The 23,276-nt window shown below is 52.3% G+C and overlaps 1 protein-coding gene across 1 annotated transcript in view; it reads left to right on the top strand.

Moving 5' to 3' along the window:
- The window catches only part of Igf2r (insulin like growth factor 2 receptor), a 97,542-nt gene that overhangs the window by 25,766 nt on the left and 48,500 nt on the right, over positions 1 to 23,276 (top strand). The window contains exons 5-18 of the mRNA XM_076858065.2: positions 4,288 to 4,420; positions 6,467 to 6,596; positions 8,186 to 8,291; positions 10,730 to 10,892; positions 11,051 to 11,216; positions 11,946 to 12,049; positions 15,385 to 15,549; positions 17,532 to 17,672; positions 18,394 to 18,537; positions 19,777 to 19,914; positions 20,454 to 20,601; positions 21,122 to 21,299; positions 22,087 to 22,202; positions 22,952 to 23,120. Of these exons, the coding sequence (XP_076714180.2) occupies positions 4,288 to 4,420; positions 6,467 to 6,596; positions 8,186 to 8,291; positions 10,730 to 10,892; positions 11,051 to 11,216; positions 11,946 to 12,049; positions 15,385 to 15,549; positions 17,532 to 17,672; positions 18,394 to 18,537; positions 19,777 to 19,914; positions 20,454 to 20,601; positions 21,122 to 21,299; positions 22,087 to 22,202; positions 22,952 to 23,120 (2,001 nt within the window). The remainder of the gene's footprint in view (positions 1 to 4,287; positions 4,421 to 6,466; positions 6,597 to 8,185; positions 8,292 to 10,729; positions 10,893 to 11,050; positions 11,217 to 11,945; positions 12,050 to 15,384; positions 15,550 to 17,531; positions 17,673 to 18,393; positions 18,538 to 19,776; positions 19,915 to 20,453; positions 20,602 to 21,121; positions 21,300 to 22,086; positions 22,203 to 22,951; positions 23,121 to 23,276) is intronic.

The following is a 23,276-nucleotide window of genomic DNA, read 5'->3' as shown; positions in this document are numbered from 1 at the left end:
GCCATGCTCTAGCTCACCGGCCGAGCAAGAATTTTCTTTTACATTTTTTTAGGGTTTTGGAAAAAAAAAAGAATATGTAATGGCGATCTGTGTGACCCACAGAGCCTGAGATATACCCTGTGGCCCTGGGTGGGAAGAGCGTGCTGGTCTCTGTGCTGAGCAGTTTTGCGGGTAGGCTGGGGGTGGTGGTGCAGTCTGTGTTTTTGTCAGTGCCCTTTAATTTCTATCAGTCCACATGAAGACCTGAGAGAAACAATTGCAGTTCTCAGTTATCCGTAGGTGTGGGTGGCCGCTGGGGCCTTCCTCATTTGGCTTTCGTCATTGAGAGCCCGTCGTGGACGGAGCAGTCAGAATTCTGTTATGTTTGCAGGTGGTTCTTGCTTTTAGGGAGCCTGTGAGCTCATGGTGCAGAGACCTGCCCTCCTGGCTCACCTGTTTCTGCTGTAGGGGTGGCTTTATTAGATGCGAAGACTGGAGAGCACAGTGACTGCTGAAAGTGTCCCACTGTCACCCGTAGCAGATCTTAATAAAGCTCGTGCCCTCTGTCCTGACTTCACTGTGACAATGACTACCCCTTTTATGGTGTGATAACCTTAAAAGGCAGAGGTTTATGTGCATGTAAAACATTCACCATCCTTCAAAACATCTCCGTCTGGTTTAGTGTCCCAGCCGCCCATCGTCTGTTGGCGGCTCGCGGTCTTTGTGAGTTTTGCTCTGTCACTTGCAGAGGGAGCTGAGTTTGGGAGTTTGGAGTCCCAAACAGCCCTTTAGAACTGCATGTACTGTAACGATTGCTCAGCGGATCCTGGGAGTGGTTTTTAAGATAATTATTCCCTTAAAACAACTGAATATGTACGTCCCCTACGCTAACACCCTCGGAGGCATAAATTGCAGCACTAGCATCTCAGAGTTCTCGCTAGTTTTATAAGTAAGATCAAGAGGCGTAGAACAGTGCCGGCCACACTGTCACAGTGGGTTTGAAGCTGGCAAACAGCCTCTCCCAGGCTGGGACATTCTGGCCTTGTGAATGTCCCCTTAGCTCTTTACAGTGAGGTAAGAAGTGGGAGCGACCCAGTAGCCTCGGTGTCCGGCTAGTCCCCCAACCTCTGGGAGAGTGAGACCGCCTGAAGTTGCTGGCTGCCCTGAGTGGGGGTCCGCAGGTCTTCCGACTCAGACTCCTCCAAGAGTTGTGGTGATCTAGTCTCAGAACAAGGGATTCTTCCCAGGGTGGCCCCTGTCTTGTGCTCTTGCCACATGCCGTCTTGCTCCCTTGACTCATAGAGGTTTCCGTTCGGCTGCCTGAAGAGTTATTTCTCTTCTCCTGCGCTATCCAGCCAGCCCACTCACTCTCCTTGGCAGTGAATGTTTTTGTATGACCTTGCTGTTGGTTGACAAGCTTTAGATTTGCAGGACTGGGGACATATGTGGTTGCTTTTTCCCGCAACTCAATTGTAATTGGCAGTAGTAACCTTTTCTTTTGCCTTTCTGGGGGATGAGCCGTCGGCTGGGCAGGGCTTGTGTGCCTGCTTACTTCCAGCTGGGGTTGGAGAAGCCTCTTGCCTCCTCCCACCACAGCCTTTATCAACGGAATCCTTCTGTCTGAGGAGCCTGTCAGGTGGGAGATTTTACCCTAGGGATCTGGTTGGCAGGAGTCCCGTGCCCCGAGGCTGTGTGGAGGTGTAAGTTGTTTGATACACTCCCTTAGCTGTCCATAAAATCTCTGGAATCTGGCCTGCCAGGGGAAGGTCAGTGGTCTAAAGCTTTCCTGCAGGTTTGATAGCATCTTTCTAGGAAAACTTGAAAGGTAAATATTAAGCAGTTAGCTTTTGTACTTAGACTTGCTTGTGAATTGCATCAGTCTGAAGATAAGATTTTAGGGAATTTATCCATGGAAAGTTAACAAAGCTAAATACTTTGAGATAATCACAGAGCACTGAGAACATGGATTTTTAGAGTATTCTTTGGGACAATTAAAATGATGCCAGTAGGGCTGGGGATGTGGCTCAAGTGGTAGCGCGCTCGCCTGGCATGCGTGCAGCCCAGGCTTGATCCTCAGCACCACATACAAACAAAGATGTTGTGTCTGCCAAAAACTAAAAAATAAATATGAAAAAAAAACCACACACTCTCTCTCTCTCTTTTTAAAATAAATAAATAAATAAATAAATAAATGATTCCAGTATATTATTTTGAAAATAAAATTTCTGAGAGTATTTCAAAATGAAGTCTTGACAGTGGATGGTGTTCCCTTAGTGACGGGGCCTTTTTAACTCCTGGCTGCGTCTCTGGGCTTGCGTGCTTTGCTTCAGAGTGACAGAACACTTAAAGCATAGGGTCCGCCAACTGTAATGGGTTCCTTGACATTTTAAAAATAAAAAGCCATTAATTCATGGAGATGAGCGTGTGGTAATAAATCTAGAATTGAGTAAGGGTGACTGAAGACTCCCGGGAGGAACTGAGCTCCATATTTGATTGAGCAGACATTGGCACAGCTCCTGCTGCGTTTTTGGCATCGTCCTGAGCTAGGTGAGGGTTACTGCCTGAGACAGAGGCCTGCCTTCAGGGAGCCCACATTCTGTGGGAGGAAGCCGACAGGTCAGCAGATAGCAAGCAGTATCTGGTACTGTGCGCCTCTGCGCCGTGAAGAATGAGCCTGAGTGAAGCAACGGAGGTGGAGATCCATGTTTTAGATAAAAATTTCCGAAAAGGCCTTACTAGGTGGTGACGTTCCTCAAGAGTGAGTGAAGTGAGGGTGAGAGCCGGTTAGCATCTGGCTTCCAGGGCCATCAGGAGGCTTGCGTGGTGTGTGGAGTGAGAGGAGGGCCGTTGAGGAGTTTTGGATTTCATCCTCTGCTACTTGGAGCAAGGAGTGATGTGGCCTGATTTCCCTCTGAAAGATTGATACCGTTAAGGGGACCTGGCCTGGGGCCTGGGGCGCATCAAAGCCAGAAGCTGGGGACCAGTTAAGAGACGCTTGCCGGCAAGAGACCTGGTGTCTGTACAGGATGGTGATGGTGGAGGTGGAGAGAGAGCTAGATCCAGGACTTAGTTTGAAGGTGAAACTGGCAGAACTTGCCAGTGGTTGGATTGAGAATGTGAGAGGAAGCAAGGGGTGGGTGTGGTTCAGTTTTGGCCTGGACAGCTGGCTTAGTGACTGTCCCATTTACTGGGACCGTTGGGGTAAGAGCATGTGTGGGGAGCTATCCAAGCCCCATTTTAAATATGTGGAGTTTCAAACGCATGTGTGCATCCTGGGCCGCCGGGGAGGATGGCGGGTGCAGGCACTTGCTCAGACTCACAGGTACTGCAGCAGCAGCTGCACGTGCAGTGACTCAGCCAGGCCTTGCAGTAGCCCCGTGGACAGTCTCTTGTTCCCATGTGATATGTGGGGAAACCGAGGCACAGAGGTCAGTTCGCACCTGGTCATACTGTCAGCATCAGGTTTGAACCTGAGCGTTCTTGGGTCTGTGCTTAGAAACTCGGCATCTCTTGTGGGCTTCATAAATCAGGACAAGTGGGAGAGGCATAGTCTGGGGTCATCTGCAGGTGTGTAGAGCCATTCAGGGGGACACCAAGAGGGTGAGCATACACAGGGCCGACGAGGTCAGAGACACAGCTGTGGAGCACCTTTGTTTAGACCTGTGTCGGAGGACCCTGAGGAATGTCCCAGGAGGCTGAGAGGTGGGGCAGAAGAAGGCCAGGTGCCTCTTGGTGTCCAGGAAGCGAAAGACAGAAACAGCTTCCAGGGGTGGCCGGGTAGCGCTGCTTGCCGTTGGAGGGGAGTGAGGGGACTCAGAAACAGCGTCAGGTGCGGCAGCAGGGGAGGGGCGTGCCTGAGCAGGCGTGTCGCCATCGCTGCAGGAAGCACCTCCGCTGCGGTGTTCAGGAGAGAGCAGAGGTGCAGGGAGGTGGTGAACAGGGATGTCCAGGAATTCTGCTAAAATTTCAGAAGCAGATGGGAGCTGAGCGGGAAAGAGACAGGGAGGACGCCCATAGTGGGCATCATAGACTGCTGAGCGGTGACCCAGCGGGGAGGGACAGCGGCTGACGCCCTTGAGGAGAGGTGCAGAAGTGCACCTCTGGGTTGGTGGGAAGGATACGGGACAGTAGAGAGGACTGGGCCACCGTCCGCCTTTGCTCTGTCCCCCTTTTCCTCAAGGGTGGTTGTGGCCTGATAGCCTCAGGGATGGAGCCCAGCATTGTGTGACACGATCAGAGGTTTGCCTGACACAGTCCCCAGGCGTGTGATGCCCCCAGTTCCATGCTGACCCCTCTCCTCTCTTCTAGGTGCCGTGCTATGTGTTTGACAAAGAGTTAAAGAAGCATGATTTAAATCCGCTCATCAAGATAAGTGGTGGCTACTTGGTGGACGACTCTGATCCGGACACTTCTCTATTCATCAATGTCTGTAGGGACATAGGTGAGGATCTCAGTGGGCGTGAGGGGCTGGTGGTTGAGATTACCTGAAAGGCTGTACCTCCTTTGTTCCAAGTTGGACATGGTGTCACCAGCTAGGCCCTGCAAGAGAGCTCTCCTCCCATCTGTGTTCTCTTGGCCAGCCCCACCACGTGTCCCCAGAGAGCACTGCCCCCGGGTCCGTCCAGGCTGTTGCTCTGATCTGCTCTTCTTTCTGCCGCACCTTACACCGAGGGTTACCCTGCAGGGTGTGCCCAGGTCCCGTGGCTTTGAGTGGCACGCTTGGTAAGAGGGACCATGGGGTGACAAATACTTGGTCACTTGATCCTGAGGTGTGTTGGGGCTCTGGGTTCTTCGTGTCTCCCTTTGTAGGTGTCAGAAAGAGTGTGAGGAGCGTGGTGTCTTTACCAAGTTACCCGAAGCCTGTGCGTAGATGGCCTGTATCTGACGAGGGCCTGGACTTTGACTGAGCCTGAGAGGCAGCCGTGCACTGCCCGCTCCATGTCCCTCGGGCTGAGTTGAGGTCCGCAGGCCAATGGGGTCTTTCCACAGTGTCACCAGTGATAGTGCTGAGTGAACTTTTCTGGTGATTAAGTAATATAAAGGTTATATGTAGTGTTTTCTTCATGCTTATATTTCTCACATAGTATATAAGACTGTCTCAGAAAAGTTGGGGAAATTGTTTGCTGATAGATGGAAGTTCTGCGTAAGTGCGCTAGTAATTGCAGTTTAGTTATGAAGTTGAAGAGTCTCACTATCATCAACTTCTGAATAATTAATTTGGAAAATTAATAGATAAGTAATTTGGAAAACACTTGAATTTATGGTCTTTTATCCTATAAAGGTTTATCTGAATTCAGTGGATATTTTATTATAAAAGTCATCTTTTTCTGATTTACTGGCAGTTTGGGTTGAACTTCAGCAATTTGGGAACCAAACAGCTTCTCCCCCCCCCCCCATTCTCCTGGGGAAAGTGCCCTGAAGGCTCCAGCTGACTTGGACCAGGACTCTGGCCCTCCTCCCTCCCTCTCGAGTACTCTGAGGTGCTAGGCCCTGTGTATGTGGCCTCTCGTGGTAGGGACACTTGCCTTTCCTCTACCTGGGGACTCCTAGTCTAATGGCGAGGCTCTGGGGCGTCCTGGGCAGCAGGCAGACGCCCGTCAGTGGGCCTCTGAGCTGCCCGTGGGTAGTGGGCTCGAGAGCGGAAGGCTTGCTTCTCTGGTGTCAGCGGCGGCTCCTCGTGGTGGGAGGCAGAGTGGACACGTTAGCCCAGCCGTGCAGGCTGTGGAGCCGTGCAGCTGTGGTGCTGACTGGGCCACGGCCAAGGAAGCCCAGCACATCTGGGAGCATTGACTAGTGTGTGTGGTCATTGGTCCCTCCGGGCCTAGAAGGCCACACACTGGTCACCGGATGGTTCTATAATTAGAATGAAGTCAAAGAAAGTGCGCGCTCTCTAAGACGTGAGCCCAGAGCTGTCTGTAGCTTCTGTCCACCAGCCGAGTGTTTCCGCTCCTCGGTGGGGCTTTTCCTGGTCTCTATCAGGGACAATGCCAAAGGCAGTGGACTGATGGGAGAAGACGGGAGCAGTCCTCGGCTCAGACCATGCAGGGGGCCCTGGAATGTCTGGATGGGCACCTCTCAGGTCCTTTGCAGAGTAGTACTTTGTTTCTTTACCTGAGCTTTGTGCAGAGAGGGGTGGCTTGCAGGCTCTCAGAAGGTTGCTTATGGAGACTCTGCAACGCACTGATTTTCGTTGAAAGTACCCTGGGCCTCAGAGTACATACAAGGACCATTTCTGACTCTTAATTAAATCTTGTTTATTTTAAATTTTTTTTTTTTTTTACTTTTATCTTTTTACATTACTGGGAACTAAACCCAGGGGTGTTCTAGCACTGAGTTACATCCTTTTAAGTTTGTATTTTGAGCCAGGGTCTTGCTGGCCTCCAGCTTGTGATCCTCTTGCCTCAGCCTCCCAAGTAGCTGGGATTACCAGTGTGCGCCACCACACTCAGTGACTTAATCTGTTTTGACGTAGTGTGATGCTTTACAGACTCACTCCGGAACTCGAGTCCACAGTTGCGGGCCTGTCCTGCTGGCACTGCTGCCTGCCTACTGAAAGGGGACCAGGCATTCGACGTTGGCCAGCCCAAGGAGGGACTGAAGCGAGTGAGCGAAGACAGGTGGGTTCATGGCCAGAGGCTGACCTGCGGCTCTGCTTCATCCTCCGCGGGAACCTGACTCTGCGGGTGGTGCTGTGCGTTTCCGGACAGGCCTTCAGAGGCTGCTCCTCGCCTGCTCGTCAGATCGCTGGTCACCGCCGAGCCACACTGGCTGGTCTGCTTGTTGCTCTCTCTGATCACGTGTCGCTTATCACAGCTAAAATACGCGCTGTGGCCCTGCCCGTCGCGCAGACCTCTGTTCGCTTCATGAGCTGATACTCACTGAGGGCGCCTTCTCATTTTTATCTGTGCTGCCTGTGGGGTTGATTTTGCATCCACACTTACCTCCTCTTTAGAGCTGGGAGGCGCAGCTTGCAGGTGCAGAGGTTCCTCCCAGCTGGGTGTGCTGGGTAAGGGGTTCCCAGCAGGGTGGTCTGCCCCTTGCATCGGCTGTGCTGTTCCCACGCTCTCCTGCGGCTCTTGCAGGAGGACGCTTTCTCAGCATGTTGGACATGACCACAGCCTGAACACAGATGAGGGTTTTGACTTTCTCTCATTCCTAGAGGCCTTTGGTAGGTGTGTCTCGCTGGCTGGGTTCTGGAGCCAGTGGGGTGCTGGGGGATCGTAGGAACGTGTCCAGGTGCAGGTTGGGGCTTGCCCACAGTGAGCTGGCCGGGGTGGCAGGCGCTGGGAGTGTGCCACGTGTGCCTGTTTTCATTTGCTCAGGCAGCTGACTGGGGCTTAACAGCAGAGCACTGTCCACGGCCTGGAGGCCGGAGTCTGAAGCAAGGTCCTGGGGTGGGTTTCTCCGAGGTCCCTCCTTGTCTCATCAGATGGCATCTTCTCCATGTCTTCATGTGGTGTCCCTGTGTCCCTACCTAATTGGGACATATTCAGTGTTGGAGCAGGGCCTACACATCTGACCTGATTTTTATTCACTTGCTTCCTCACGGTCCCTGTGCAGTCGCTGCTGAGATGAGTGTGGGGCGTAGGCTTCACCGTGTGAGCTGCAAGGGAGCTGAGTGACAGATGGGTGACCCTGGGTCCTGGCGGGTTGGCGAGAGTTTGGGAAATGTAGGGCACTGTGCAGAAGGAAGCCTTGTCTGGGAGGAGAGACAGGTCATCTATTTTCAGCAGTTCTGTCGCATCTGGCGGCAGGGATGGGCACCTGCCGGCCAGCGCTGGCCGTGTCCTGGGGCTCTGGGTGTTGGAGAGCCCCAGTCTGTGCTGCTGGATTGGTGCTCTGGGTCTCTTCAGGCTTAAAGGCAGATCTCCAGCTTGCACTCAGGAGCTGTTTGAGGGGGAAAGACCGTGTGGCCCCCTGGGCAGAGAGATGCTTGGCCTTCGATTTTTTGGGTTAGGTCATTGAAAAAAAATGTTTCTGTTTTACTCAACCAGCTTCTCTTGGTATTTTCAATTTACATGTTGGTCATCTTGTTAATTTGACTTTCAACAATAGTGCTCATCAAAGTATACTTTCAATTTTTTTTCCAAATGGAGATAAATAAAGTTACTTTGTCCTCTGGCTGCTTCTGTAGTTTGCTCAGGGCAGTGCATTAATTTGATGTCATTTATCCTCATGTAACCCTCTCTCTATGCCGAATGTGCAGGCTTGTCCTGAGTTACGTGAAGGAAGGGCCAGGAAAGCCAGACTTCTGTGACGGTCACAGCCCCGCAGTGACGATTACATTCATGTGCCCTTCGGAGCGGAGAGAGGTGAGTGCCTTATTGCAGGTGACCTGAGAGCAGTTACCCTGAGCCTGGATCCCCAAGTTTGGTTTGGGGTGGCGGATGGTGTGGGGAAAGGCGAGTGTTCCACGGAGCCTGGACTTTGGGCAGCTGAGCGGCCCACTTCTGCTCTCCCACCTAGCCAGAGGGGATCTCCCTGGAGCAAGGTGGGGTGTTTTGTCCTTTGTGAGATGATTTTAAGTGGTTCATGGAGAGATTTTTTTTTGTCTTTGGGTTGATCTTGGCAGTGGTTGAGAAGCCTGTAGGCATCGTCTCAAGCCTGGATTTCCTGCAGGAGAGAGTCACTGCCTCCATCTTCCCTGTTTTGCCTCTAACCTGTCCCCGTTTTGCCCGCTGTTCCCTTTCGTGTATGAACAGATTTATTGTCCCTGTTCTCTTGCTGCTTTTTATGTTTTAGCTTATTTTTGTGGCACTTGGGGCTAGAACCCAGGGCCTGTGCACACAAGGCCAGTGCTCTACCACTGAGCGACACCCCAGTCCCTTCTGGATGCCTTTTCCATCTCTGACGTACTTATTAGCCTCCTTGAGGCTGGTGACTGAGTCTCATTTGCTTTGGGTCCTCCTGGCCTAGTGGCCTGTGTGCAGGCCTGTGTAGGGGTCACTTTGCTGTTTAAAAAGTGCTTAAACAGGGAGCCAGGTGCTAATGGGAAGAAAGGGACAGGAGCTCCCTGTAATTTACTTCTGCCTTTAGAAGTAGAGAGAAGTAAAGGGGCTGAGCTCTTGCCAGAGAACAGCACTCCCCTCCTCCAAACAAATGTGGAGCGGGCTTTGATTTCAAGCTGGCAGCTGGCCTGTTTGGAGTGTGGGATCCGGGCACAGAGGTGAGTGGAGGCTCAGCTCTCCTTTGATGTCCAGGCTTCTGCGTCCCTGTGTTAGCTCTCCAAGGCCTACTGTCCAGCATCAATTCTGAATGTGAATCTGAAGAATACGATACTTTCTGTTGGTACCTCCAGATGTGAATTGAAATCTTCTAAGCTAGTAGTGGTTTTGGATTTTTCATATGTACTGTGTTTGTAAGAATCATTTCACCTTACCACACTTAGGAGGATAGGGAATTTCCCTCCATTTTCCTTCCAGGGGGCCTGAGGCGCTTCTTGGTGCCAGGAGAAGACGCTGACCTGTTGCTGGTGGGGTGGAGGTTTCCTTTCCTGCTGGGCTGTTTGCTGGACAGGTGGGGTTAGTGTGCACTGACTTGGAGGGTCTGTCTAAGCATTTCCAGAGACTCACTGAGTGCTCTTGGCAGTTGGTATTTAGTGAGTCTTCATCTTGCAGACTGGAATCTCAGCTTCCAGTCATTTTAAGCTTTTAAAAAGTCTTATTGAATTCACATAGTTAGATTCACTTGTTGTGAGTATGAATCAGAGGTTCTTACTACGTTCACAGAATTGCACAACCTCCACCATAGTCTTAACTTTAGAACATTTCCACCACCCCAGAGAGAACCTCATGCCCATCAGCGGTCACACCCCAGCCCTGGCAGCCACATGACCATGAGTCCACTTTCTTGGTAGACTTGCCTTTTCTGGATGTTTCACTAAGTAGGAACATAGCACGTGGCTTTGGTGTCAGCCTCCTCTTGCTCAGCACGTAGCTCCATGCTGCTCTGTGGCAGGCTGCACTGAGCCACAGGCTGGGAAGCACTGGTTGTGGGCCGGATGGGAGGGCTGGGCCTGCACTCCGCAGTTGTGTGACCTGTTGTCAGCCTGGCACTTGGTAGTGCGACTGGCCTGCAGCAGGTGCTCAGTAAATACTTAAGGAATGGTCGGCGCCAGCACAGCTATTCCTGGTACTCAGACCAGTGGCGTTTCTTCTAAGGAGGATTAAGAGGAGGGCCTGTCAGCACTCTTCACAGTTCACGCGGGAGCAGCAGTAGGCAGAATCCAGGCTTCTGGTTGGGTGATGGGCTGGCTTACCAGAGCAGACTGGAGTTCAGAGAAACTGGGCACAGACCCCTTTGTCAGCCCCAGGAGAGGCATTGCAGACAGGCCCACTGGGCGTAGGCTCCCAGCACTGGGCTTCGGGAATCAGTACCGTCACGACCCACTGCTGACTGCCCCAGTCATAGTGATTCTTGGGTGGTGCTGAGTTTAGGGTGGACTCGCTGGCCGCAGCCCGAGTGTCACATAATGGTGACCAGAAAGAAAGTAGAGTTAAAGGAAATGGAATTGTTACAAGTCAAATGGAAAACAAAAACAAAAAAACCCCAGTTCAATTAAAAACAAGGCAAAAATAAATGGAGGAGTTATAGGTTATGAAATCGAAATGCATTCTGGGTATTGATTAAAAGAACAGGAACAGAAAATATATAAAACCCAACTCCCCCTCTTTGAGCTTTCCAGTGGCAATCTGTATTTAATCTGCATGTAACATTTTTTATTCTCCTTCTTTCTGATTGTTCCTGACAGGGCACCATTCCTAAACTCACTGCTAAATCCAATTGCCGTTATGAAATCGAGTGGATTACCGAGTACGCCTGCCACAGGGATTACCTGGAGAGCAAAAACTGTTCTCTGAGCAGTGCACAGCATGATATCGCCGTGGACCTCAGACCCCTGGCCCAGCCTAGAGGTGCGTGGCTGCTCTGCTGCTGAGGCCGTGGGGGCTGAGTGCATGTGCACCCCCAGGCCGCGGTCTCTGAGATGGGTCCAGACTTGTCTCTGGGGGTGCTGCACTTTCGGACCTGTGTCTGTGTAAACAAGCCCCTCTTGTGTGTTCTCCTTTCTTAGGGTCCCCCTACGCTTCTGATGGAAACGAGTATACATTTTATGTGAACGTCTGTGGAGAAGCCGAGATTCCGGTCTGCAATAACAAAGGGGCTGCAGTTTGCCAAGTGAAAAAAAAGGATACCACTCAGGTTAAAGCAGCAGGGAGACACCAGAGCCAGACCCTCCGGTGCGTGCATGCAACCCTCCGCTGCCCTCCACCTTCACTCCCCTGAGTACAGGAGAAAGGGAAGCCAGCCTTCCCTCCCGTTGACTTAGGCAGGTTGCCGTGTGTCACCAAGCAGGTGGGCGTTCTCCCTGACTTCACAGTGAGACTGACTGTTCGGAATGTTTGCTTCTGAGCCTGTTTTTTGAAGGTACCATCCTGTGGGACGTTCTTCAGCTTCAGTCATGTGACTTTTGTATTTTAAATGCATGTTTTTGAGGGGTTTTGATAATTCTCTGGAAGTCTGCGGATCCAAAATGTCGTGGGCATGACATAAGAAAGTAGGAGCAGCTCAGCAGATTCGCGTAGTGTGACTCTTATGACCTTAACTCTGTTGCCACCTTTACAAGAGCAGCCTGAAGATGGGTTCTCTGAAGGGAGTTTTGTCTGGGTCCCGTGTACTCAGAGCCGAGCTGGAAAGGCCCCAGTTCTCAGACACTCTTTATTTTGTCCAAAGCCCAAAGATGAGAGAGTAAGATGCTGTGACACCATCCTGCAGTCTGTTGTTACTCTGCAGTGGCAGGGTGATGGGCCCATGCATTTGGAGTGTACTTCCTTTAGGACGTGTCCGCCGCCAGCTGGAGAGTTTGCCTTTTCACGTCAGTTGTGATTTGTTGATGGTGTGCAAAAGGTTTAAAGTAGCCATTTTTAAAAATTCAAGTTTCTTCTTTGGTTTTGCGTGTGTGTTCACAGATACTCCGATGGAGACCTCACACTGATATATTTTGGAGGCGATGAATGTAGCTCTGGTTTTCAGCGGATGAGTGTCATAAACTTTGAGTGCAATGAAACTGCAGGTGAGTGGTTTGGGGTTCAGGTCCCGCTGTTGCAGGAGGGTGTGGGAGCAGTGCATGCACGCGTCTTTCTCAGAAGTGGATTCTGGATGGCGCAGTCAGCCGTCCTCCTTTGGACCTGGCGGTCTCTGCTCCTTGGGCTGGATCCTTGCCCCCTCCCCCACTCCCCAGTGACACACACATCCTGTTTCCATTTTCCTCTGCTCTCCGTGTTTGTCTTGGGAATGGGCCCAGCACCAGGCTTGCTGGGAGTTTCTGCCTTGAAGTCTGGCGCCTGCACTGTGCAGCCAGGACGGGCCCAGCAGAGGTGGGTCTGCTGACCAGCTGTGTGTGCCTCTCTTTCAAGTCACGAGTTTCAGGGAACTCTGGGCAGAGCGGTGGCCTGTGGTGGGGTTCAGATCTAGGGTTTGCTAAATGTCTCCAGGAAGGTTTTTAAGTTGAAGGTGTAACTTCCTCTGGGTGACAAGAAGTGTCCTTGAGTTGCCCAGGTTTCAGACACACTGGGCACCTGTGGAGAGGATTCCATCATCACAAGACCTGTCCTGTCCCTGGGACCCCCATTGCCACTGAGGCCAACCCACCTCTGCTCCAGGCTCTTGTTCTGGAGGCCAGACTTGGTTTCCAGCTCATCTGCAAACACATGTGGCTGCCCCACCCCAGGGGGTCTTTCTGTCTCTTCCTGATGTTTTTTTTTTTTTTTTTTTTTGTGTGTGTGTGTGTGTGTGTGTGTGTGTGCGCATGTATATTTTTTCTGTGGCAGGTCTTGTACTGTTTGGTCATGGGGCCTGTTCCGCCATGATTGACTGGGATCTAGGGCGGGCAGCTATGCATGAAGCTCACATCTGCAGTGGGAAGCTGGGGTGATTTCAGACTGAGTGCTCATGAACTGGCTAGCTGGTAAGCAAGCAGAGAGCAAGCCTGCTGCAGCAAAGCTCTCCATCACCCCCACCAGGCCGGTGCCTTGGCGGAGCTGGGGCCTTGTTTGCAGTGTCTAAGCCCTTTTGCTCAGGCTCTGTTTGCTCCCCTTCCTTATCACTCCAGGACTCGTACATTTTTTAGTGCCTGTTTGCAAAGGCCTGAGGGTGCAGTGGTGGCAGATGGGCCTCCAGGCACAGGACTGGAAGCAGAGGGAGATAGAGCAGGGTGGTGCTGTCAGAACTGAGCTGCTGCCAGGGGCATCACCCTGCCCCTCATAGGTCAGCGTGGGCTAGTTGTGGGTAGCCCGGGTGAGGTCGCTTGCAGGAGTAGAGCTGCTCCAGCTGCTGGACGAGGGGCAGCCGCCAGGTGCCTGGGGGTGGCTGTGGGCAGAGGCTGCAAGGCCTTCAGTGGCGCGAACGTGGGTAGCTGTGCGCAGGACTGTGGCTGGGTGTGCTTGAATGTGAGCCTAGATAGGCAGGGGAGCCTTGTCCAGAGGAGCCGCGTGTCCTGCAGGCCTGGCTTTGTGTCCCGTCCCCGAGGATTCTCAGCAGGGTCACAGTGGACCTCTAACTTGTGAGTGAGAAGACTCACTGTGGCCTCTGGGTACACCCCCATCTGGCTGGAGTGCGCCCTGTCCCTGCAGGGTCGCCGTCCTCCTTTTACCTCCTCTGAGCCCCGCCTTTACAAGACCATCTCAGAATTCTGAATTCCACACCTACTCTGTGTTCCTGGTCGTGGGGCAGCGCAGCCTGCTTCTTCCTCCTTGCCGCAGTGGGCTCCCGGGCTCCCCAGTGGGCCTGCCTTCTGCACTGTCAGGTGGCTTCTGTGGTCTGAGTCCCACCAGCCTGTGTCCCTGTTGTGTTCAGGGCTTTTATTCATGACTGAGCTGAGATCTCTTGAGAGTGGTTATTCTCCTTTGGGGATGCTGGGAAGGTAGAACAACCACCCCCAAAGACCCAAGTGGCCAGGAATTTGGTGGGACAGCAGCCGCAGACTCACAGGAAGGTGTGTGGGGAGAAGGGTGGGCCTTGGGAAGCTGCTGGCGAAGCCCTGGGCTGGGAACCAAACACCAAAGGCACTTTCTTTTCCTTTTTGTGATACACATTTTCAAACAGTAGCGAGGCCATTACCATGGAAATGTACGTGGGCACCACTCTTAACTCTTAATTGCTTCAGAAACACCTTAGTCATTGACCCGGTCATATCACCAGCCCCAACAGAGGACATTCCTTTCCGTGACCTCATATCATTACTACACCTGACCAAGTGAGCGATACCCGTGGTGGAACGGCAGTGTGTGCATGGCTGCCTTCATGGAGATTGTACCGAGGAGCCTGCTAGACGCCAGGGGCTTAGTGGGCGGGTGGGTTTTGAGCCTTCGTTCAGGTGGGAGTTGCAGTATAAAATGTTCTGATCCCTTCTTGCTCTGTGATTCACTCTCCATACTTTTGAACATACTATGTACTATGAAATTACTTCACTGTTGTATTCAGGTTTAAATGTAGAGCTTTTAGATAAAGTCCCATGGTGGAGTCTGTTTTGGGATGTGAGTGGGTGTTCAGTGGTACAAGTTTAATGTGGTTCATAGTTGAAGTTAACTCTCCAGGACCTATTTATGCTTATGAATCTAAGGTTCACGTGTCTCCAAGACACAGGCGCGTCCGTGCTTCTCTTGGCCGCGGTCTTTTTTAACATTGACATCCATGACCCACACCTAGTTTGCTGTAAAGTGATGCCTTGTTATTGGGCATCCTGATAATTTCTTTTTGAAAAATAAAATACACTGTGATAGGTTAAAAAAAAAACTCCCCACAAATGTAAGTGAATCTTGGTACATTAAAGGTTCATTGCCCTTAGTATATTGGGGACAGAGGGCTGGAGGTGGGGGCTGTGCCCCATGTGGTCAGCCATGGACCTATACTCTGGGGTCTCTGCAGAATGGGAGCAGCATCCCTTTGCTCCCTGGGGGACAGAGTGAAGCTTCTGGCCCAGCCCTTCAGACAGTAAGGCTGGGAAGTGGAGCTGTGAGGGAAGGTGAGCCGTTTCCCAGGCAGCACTGTCTTCTCCACCGAGGACGGAGGATGAATGCTGCCGCAGCAGGGGCACAGAGCGCCTTGGTTCTGCTTACAGGGGCAGGCAGCAGGACGGCCCTATTGGTGGAAGGCAGTTATGGTTTACTATTCAGCTAAAATTCTTGGAGAAGTTAAACAAGACAGGTCAGGTGCATTGCAGCAGTACTGCAGACGGAGTCTTCCTGCAGCCCCCTGGTTTCAGGGGCCAACCCTAATTAGTAGGATGGGTTCTAGAACCATTCTGAGTTTCACTTAGTCTGTCGCTGCTTACCGCTGGGTGGTTCCTGCTTGCTGTGCAGATGTCCCGCAGCTCAGGTGACGGGGCTTGGTTCTTCCTCTTCATTGCAGGTAACGACGGGAAGGGAGAGCCTGTGTTCACCGGTGAGGTGGACTGCACCTACTTCTTCACCTGGGACACGAGGTACGCCTGTGTCAAGGAGAAGGAAGACCTGCTCTGCGGGGCCAGCGATGGGAAGAAGCGCTACGACCTTTCTGCGCTGGCCCGCCACTCAGGTAGCACTCCCCCGATGCGGACCCAGCCCTGTGTTCCCAGGACACTACCCCTGAGTACGTGGGGACACTGTGACTGTTTCTAATCACTGACTGCGTCACAACCCCTTTTTCACTTCTTTTGTAGCTGTCTGGATTATAAGGAGCATGGATGTGGGAGGTGGAACCACCCATGTTCAAGGCCAGCACCATCATTTTCTCCTTGGTTTATTTGGGCCCATCTTACCAGAGTTTAATGAGAACGGCCCTGTGCCTATTGTGTTAGGCCACCTTGTACTCTGTGCTTAGAGACATTATTTAAAAAGTGCTTGGTTCTCCCAGCAGCCTTCCACTGGGCAAGGTTTCCGTGGGCTCAGGGGCCGTGGAGGCTGGTGGACCTGGGCCTTGGCTCATGGCTGATGCCCTTTCCTCTGCCTCTTGCTCGTCTCTGACCTGGGGTCACAAGCCCTGCCCCATTCCGCACACAGCTGCATCATTGTGGGTCAGTATGGTGGGCCTTGTCCTGGGGAAGACCGATGGGCTTACAGGGGCAGGCAGCAGGACGGCCCTGGACAGTGCGGCCTCTGCCTTCATGGGGCTTGGCATTTGACAGGAGAGAGGGGGGCGGGGTCATAGGAACAGAAGCTCTGATGGAGGGCCTGACCTCACAGGCGGAGAGGGGCACCTGGGCTTAGCAGCTCTGGTTTGGGTAGGCGGGAGCCCTCGCATCTGTAGGGTGGAGAAGGAGTTCTACAGAGTCACATAACTACCAGATGTGACTGTATTCTGAGACCTTTTTCAGAAGTACCACCAGGAGGGGATTCCTCTTTGTGGGGGCTGGGGAGTTTTCCCTGAATGCAGACACAGGACTCTGCTCTGAGCCCAGTCAGCAAATTGCTCTACAGTACGTGATCCCTGTGCTTGGGCGGTGGAAAGCCCAGAGCCGTGTTCAGTTCCACGCGTGCGCTACCAGAGATAGGTTTTCTGCACAGCAGAGCGTGGTGATCTTGGGGTCAGAGACCGGGCTGAGGACTTGTGTGGCCATGTTGAGGGCGACTGCCTGACGATTCCAGGCTGGAGCTCCTTGCAGTGCGCCCAGCTGGTAGCAGGTGCCGGGAGTGGACGTTTTTGTTCTGTTGCTGTGGACAAGACAAGACAGTGCAGGGGCTGCACGGGATGCACTTGGCGGACTTCCCAGCCCAGCCCTGGTCCTCGAGGAACCTGGAGGGTTTGGTGGCATTTGTGTGTAGCCAGCTGTGAGGTGAGAGCTGAAACCCTGCCTGCTGCCCAGACAGCCCCGTCTGAGACCCCGCAGGCCTCCTGCACTGCAGCCCGGTGCGGCACTTGGGGCCTCGCACTCACTGCTGTCTGCGTGGCTCTTCAGGCCATTGACACCAGAGGACGGGCCTCCCCAGCCGGGCTGCAGGCTCTCCTTCGGCCGCGGGGTGCTCTGCCTGCAGTGCCCGCCCTCTGTGCTGCTGTGTTCTTGGTGACAGCTGAGTCCTGCCACTGTTGGCCGGCAGCAGGCTCGTGCCTTTGGATCTGGTGACCCTACATGTCCTGCTTACTTCCGCGGCACCACTCCTCGGGTTCTGCCCCTCGCCGTTACCCAGAGAGGCTGTAGGTTCCTTCGGCAGCGTTGGCCTCTCCAGGACCGAGGCTGGCTGTGTTACCGGTGGCCGTTGGTTCTTTAGGCCCCAGATCGGCTGGCTTTGGACTTGGTCCTCAGTTTCTGCTTTTGCACTGTGGGGACTGGGAGAACCTTGCTTCTTAATCCCCTGTCCCTGTGAGCCTGTTCTGAGCCGGTGGTGGCCTGGCTCACTTCTGTCACCGTCAGGGAAAGCGGAGTCCCTCAAGGCCCTGTGCTCTGACCTTCCCAGGGCTCAGAGGTGGGCGTGCCTGAGACTCCTGACCAGGAGCTCAGTGAGCTCTGGTCTCTTGACCTGTAGCCCGGTCACCATTTGTGTTGTGACCCGCGGAGAACAAATTCCCTGCCTTGGTTACAGAATCAGAACAGAACTGGGAAGCCGTGGTCGGCAGCCAGACGGAAGCAGAAAAGAAACATTTCTTCATCAATGTGTGTCACAGGGTGCTGCCAAAGGGCAAGGCCACAAGCTGCCCCGAGGACGCTGCTGTGTGTGCCGTGGGTGAGTTGGGTGCCAGGGACCCCTTTCCTGAGGGAGGGTGGGCGGCGGGACCTGGCTGCTTCAGACCCTGCTGAAGTCCGTCTAGCTTGCTCTGTCTGGGTGCCACATAGAGACAGTGAAGAAGCAGCCTCAGTGACACAGACGTGAGTCCCTGCTGGGTGCATTCAAATCCTGAGGCTGGCTGAAGCCACCTGACTTTGGCTAACGCTGTAGGTGGGGACAGAACGGATCACACTGGAAAACGCTTGACCATTTACAACCTGAGGACCGCCCCTGCCTTTGTAAAGCGACACTGGTTGTAACAGCTTTATTGTCCATCTTCCGTGGTGGACGGCAGCCAGAGCCGCGGGAGGCACTTGTGCCCCGGGTTCCTTTGCCCTCTCCAGCCCGTGGCCGTCACACAGAGACGTCTCATCAGGGGCACGGTGTGTCAGTAGCTTGTTGTTGAAGGTACGCTTGAAAAGGCCAGGAGAGGAGGACAGGGACACTCCACTGCGGATGTCGGAAGCTCAGTGGATGTTAGGGATAGCCCCAGGGCACGGGCAGGTGTGACTTCAGGCAGGTGCGTTGCTGTTGGAGTCTCAGCAGGACTTGGAGCAGAGTTATAGTGAACTGTATATGGGATGGACCCCAGAGCCTCCTGCGCTGGGGAGCCACCCCCCCAGCTCCTAGTGACCCTTTGGAACCATGTTTTCCCTTCCTCTTGCTTTCTCTTTTCCAGATAAGACTGGAAGCAAGAATCTGGGGAAATTTGTCTCCTCGCCCACAAAAGAGAAAGGAAACATCCAGCTTTCTTACTCAGATGGTGATGATTGTGGTGGTGACAAGAAAATAGCGACTAACATCACACTCGTGTGCAAGCCAGGTAAAGGTGTTAAGGAAAAAGAAGTGTTTCCGGGCATCGGCCAGAGGGGTGTTATGCTTCCTGTGTCCCTGTCCCCTGCTCCCTGCAGAGGGTCCTGGACTTCAACCCAGAAACGGAGAAACCATGGGGTGTCAGCAGGGAATTGGGACATCGTTTTCCACACGAGTCCTGAGCACAGTGTCCTGTTCCTTTGGACTGAGACAGGGTCAGAGACGGAGTGCTCGACAAATGGGGAGAATCTTCCCTCCAGGGGGAAAGAACGCAATCTCACCATGTGAATGCATCCATCTTAACCTACCTTTATTTAACAGGTGGACGTTGTTCTTACCAAGTCGAGGTCTCCTGTCCTCACATGCCTTAACTTCCTTAGTGATATGTCTTCTGTGTTGCCCGGTTTTCTCTGGTTTTTAGGGATTACCTTGTTGATATGGCATGGTTTCACTGTTTTTAAACATTTCCCGTATGGTTGGATTACTGGCATGTTTCTAGTGCCGAGAACTGATTCTATGCACCCTCCATCGACTTCCCACTGAAATATTTCCTTTGGATAAATTCCTAGCAGTGGGAGAAGATTAAAGGCTATGACTATTTTTTTTCTTGTTTATTTTTTGGTAGTAAAATGTATATTACATGAAACTTACATTTTAATCACTTTTACAAATTCTGATAAAATATGCATAGCCTAAAATTTACCACCTGGCCCATCTTGAAGCGTATGGTTCAGTGCATTAAACACATGACGCTGTTTTGCATCCCTCTGGAGGCCATCTCCAGAACTTTTAGTCTTCCCAGAGTTAAACTGAGTGCCACTGATCAAGGACTTTCCATTCCTTCACCCCAGCTGCCAGTCTAATGTCTGCTCTCTGGGTTTGATTGTTCTGGAAATTTCACAGAAGCCAAATATTGCAGTATTTGTAAGATCAACCCTTTGTCCTTGAATGTGCTGCATCTCATTTCCCGCTGTCCTTCCCTAGTCTGCTGTGTGTATGCGCGTGTGCACATAGCACCAGAGGGTGAGCCCAGGGGTGCTCTACCACTGAGCTACATCTCCAGCCCATTAAAGATTTTTAAAACAGTTCTAAACAGGGTCTCACTGTCTTGTCCAGACTGGCTTTGAACTTGCAGTTCTCCTGCCTCAGCTTCCTGAGTAGCTGGGATTCCAGATTGCTTTTAACAAAGCAAGAGTAAGGAGAGATGTTTCAGAACAAGAAGGTTGATAGGTTTCTTCCCTCGATGCAGGTGATCTGGAGAGTGGCCCGGTGTTGACAGCTTCCAGGGATGATGGTTGCTTCTATGAGTTTGAGTGGCACACGGCAGCTGCCTGCGTGCTGTCGAGGACCGAAGGGGAGAACTGCACCGTCTTTGATTCCCAGGCAGGTGTGTGTCTCAGCAGCACCTCTAAAGATTTTTCCTGAACATTGCTGTGAGTGTTTTAGAGGAAACCTGCTTTAGAGTTTAATAATGCTATTTGCCCAAAACCCTGTGTGTCTGATGTCGGGGTAGACCTGTTGATGGTGCCTTGGGTTCATGGTTGAGTTGGGTTTGCTGCATGCGACACCTTCGGAACACAAGGGATGGCTTAGGTTTGGAAGGCTTTTGTATGAGGCCTAGCCCAGAATCCTACCTGGGAGGTTCTGCAAGAAGGATGTTGGACTGTGGTCATCCTGCTCGGATGTGCTGTGGCGTGGGAGACGGCAATGGTGGACTTTGAGTCGGGCTGTGGGTTATTGAGTCAAGGGGGTGGGTGCTGTCGGCTCCATCTCCAGGGGGAAGCGCTGGTAACCACAGGCTGCTGCTGAAGCTGCCTTTCGGCTTCTTCTGGGGAGTCATCTCCTTTTCGCTGTGGGGTGAGGTTGCCCTGAGGACTCCCTTCTGACTGGCCTCACATGCTTTTTATTGTTTGAACTCTTACTTAGGGTTTTCTTTTAATTTGTCACCGCTCACAAAGAAAAACGGTGCCTATAAAGTTGAGACGGCCGAGTATGACTTCTACATCAACGTCTGTGGGGCAGTGTCCGAGAACGCCTGTCAGCCAGACGCCGGGGCCTGCCAGGTGGCAAAGAGGCAAGTGGCTTCTCCGTCTGCGTTTGTTCTGGGCCTTCTGTGTAAAGGGACATTTATTCAGGAGTAGGCGTGTACCTCCTAAAACCTTGCTCCGCGGCAGGCGTTCAGGGCTGAGAGGACCTCAGTGCGGGACGCCAGGAGCCTTACTTGCTAGAGAGACCGCGTGCCACATCCCAGGGGACGAGGAGGGGCTTACACTTGCCCCACTTCTGTTACTTCGCCCATTATAAACATTGCTCTGTGTATTTCTCTTTTCTGTGTGGTGCTAGTGAAATGCAGCGAGTGGAACCTTGAGCCAGTGGCGCTAAGAGTGGGTTTGGGTCCTGGTGGGGGCAAGGGAGGCCCTCTTTCCCTGCGGTTGGAAGTCGGCCTGTGGGATTCCCGTGGGCTGCAGCCCGAGTCCTGCTCGCGGAGGCTTCCCCACTCTGCCCACCGGCCCTTCCTTCAACTCCACATGGAGCCTGAGAATGCATCTGCTCACCTAGGGCTTTCTCAGAGACATGTCTTGTGTTTATTTCAGTGATAAGAAGTCGTGGAACTTGGGACTGAGTAATGCTAAGCTTTCGTATTACGATGGGATGATCCAGTTGAACTACAGAGACGGCACACCCTACAACAACGAAAAGCGCACTCCGAGGGCAACACTCATCACTTTTCTTTGCGATCGAGAAGCCGGAGTTGGTTTCCCTGAATACCAGGTAGGAGTTGTCCTGTGTAGTTTTCCCTGGGGACATTTGAGCCTGTTGACCCTTTATTTAGAAGCAGAGCTATTAATAGTCTGGTTTTCTGGCCAAATCATCTTAATTATTCCTTTCAGATTTGCCAGGGTGCAGAGGCAGTATTTGTTCATTTGTTAAGCTTGCTTTCAGTGGGCCGGACGTCTCATGATTGTGTACAACCCCGTTGGTTTGGGGCATAAAACTGCAAAAGCATCAAAAGTCGTCCTTATCTCCACTTAACCGAGGCTGAATTTCCATCTTCTTGGGCAGTCTTCACTTTACTGAAATGAAAGGATGTGGATGAAGGAAACTTTCTTTCATAAAGTTTTTATTTAAAACAACACCCTTGTCGTATTTTGAATGCTGTCTTTGCATAACATTTCTTTTTGCCACCTGTGCTGGTCAGCTCTCGTCTATACAGCGAACATGTGAGATGATCAGTCTGCAGAGGGAAAAGGCTCACAGTTTTGGAGGCCTCAGTCTCTATCTGTTTGGCTCATTGATTTGGGCCTCTGGCGAGATGACATATCACGGAGTGTGTGTGGCAGAGTCAGGAAGCAAGAGAGATGGAGGAGGGGCCAGGGTCCCATAGCCCTGTAGTGGGCGCTCCTCCAGTGACCTGAAGCCCATCCACTAGGCCCTGCCTCTTAAAGGTCCACCCCTCCCACTAGTGCAAACTAGGGACTGAGACTGGACACATGGGCCTTTGGGGACATTCAGTATCCTAACTGTAGCACCATGCATTTCTCTTTTGTTTTTCCACTAGGAAGAGGACAGCTCTACCTACAACTTTCGGTGGTACACCAGTTATGCCTGCCCAGAGGAGCCCCTGGAGTGTGTGGTGACTGACCCCTCCACGCTGGAGCAGTACGATCTGTCCAGGTGAGGCCTGGCCCTCTTTGCCGAAGTCCCCAAAATGTTGCTGTTGAGCATGTAACCAGCTTATGTCACGTTGGCTCTGGTAGATTTAGCAGTGCTGTCCACTCTTTGCTACAGCAAGACCTCAGCCTGAAGCTTTGGTGTCTAAATCGGTGGTTGGCGAGGTGTGGGGGCTTATTGAAGCAGACTCGGGGTAGGCTGTGCAGAGCGTGTTGACAGTCGAACGTAAGCCTGTGTCCCTATGCCGCAGTCTGGCTGGGCACAAATCACGAGCCACTCACAGCTTTGTAGATTCAAACAGCAATTCTTTATTCCCGATCTCACACCGGCCTTCTACAAACACATTCTGGGGAAATCCACGTTCTCTGCCCAAATCCACACCACCACTGGGCTTCTGTCTCCCAAAAATACTGTCTGAATCCCTAAGAACTCAAGAGGAACACAGGCAGCAGGATACGCCCTATTCCCGGCAGGAATAATCTTCCTAAACCGGCAACGCCCTAAACTCGGATTATCCTAAACCAGGAACACCCTAAACACGGATCCGCCCTGGTCCTTGAGCAAGGTCACCTTCCACTAAGCAACATGGGGGTACACTGGCAAGGAAATTGGCATACCTACTTGGCTAATGGCTCCCAGCATCCCTAGTCGTCTGTCTTAGCAAAGCGTGATTCACTGATAGGTTCTCTCCTTAGGAATACCTGCATGCAGTGGGTAAACTCTTAAAAGCACAATCTTTCTTGAAATTTCAGTCTAGCAAAGTCTGAAGGTGGTCACGGAGGGAACTGGTATGCCATGGACAACTCAGGGGAGCATGTCACTTGGAGGAAGTACTACATAAACGTGTGCCGGCCCCTGAATCCTGTGCCGGGCTGTGATCGGTACACATCCGCCTGCCAGATGAAGTATGAGAAAGATCAGGTGAGTCTCTCTTCCCTGTGTCTCCTGTCCCCCTTAAGTGCATGGCTTAGTGATTATTTTGGGACCCTAGATCACAGCTAGCCTGGCTGCTCAGGTGCAGCCCTCTGCATGAGACCGGCCTCTGTGGAAACTGACCTGCCTCCTGCACAGAATGAG

The sequence above is a fragment of the Callospermophilus lateralis genome, chromosome 6 (genome assembly GCF_048772815.1).
Source record: "Callospermophilus lateralis isolate mCalLat2 chromosome 6, mCalLat2.hap1, whole genome shotgun sequence".
Taxonomy (NCBI): Eukaryota; Metazoa; Chordata; class Mammalia; order Rodentia; family Sciuridae; genus Callospermophilus; species Callospermophilus lateralis.
Note: the sequence above shows the minus strand (reverse complement) of the source record. Positions and strands in the feature narration are given on the sequence as shown.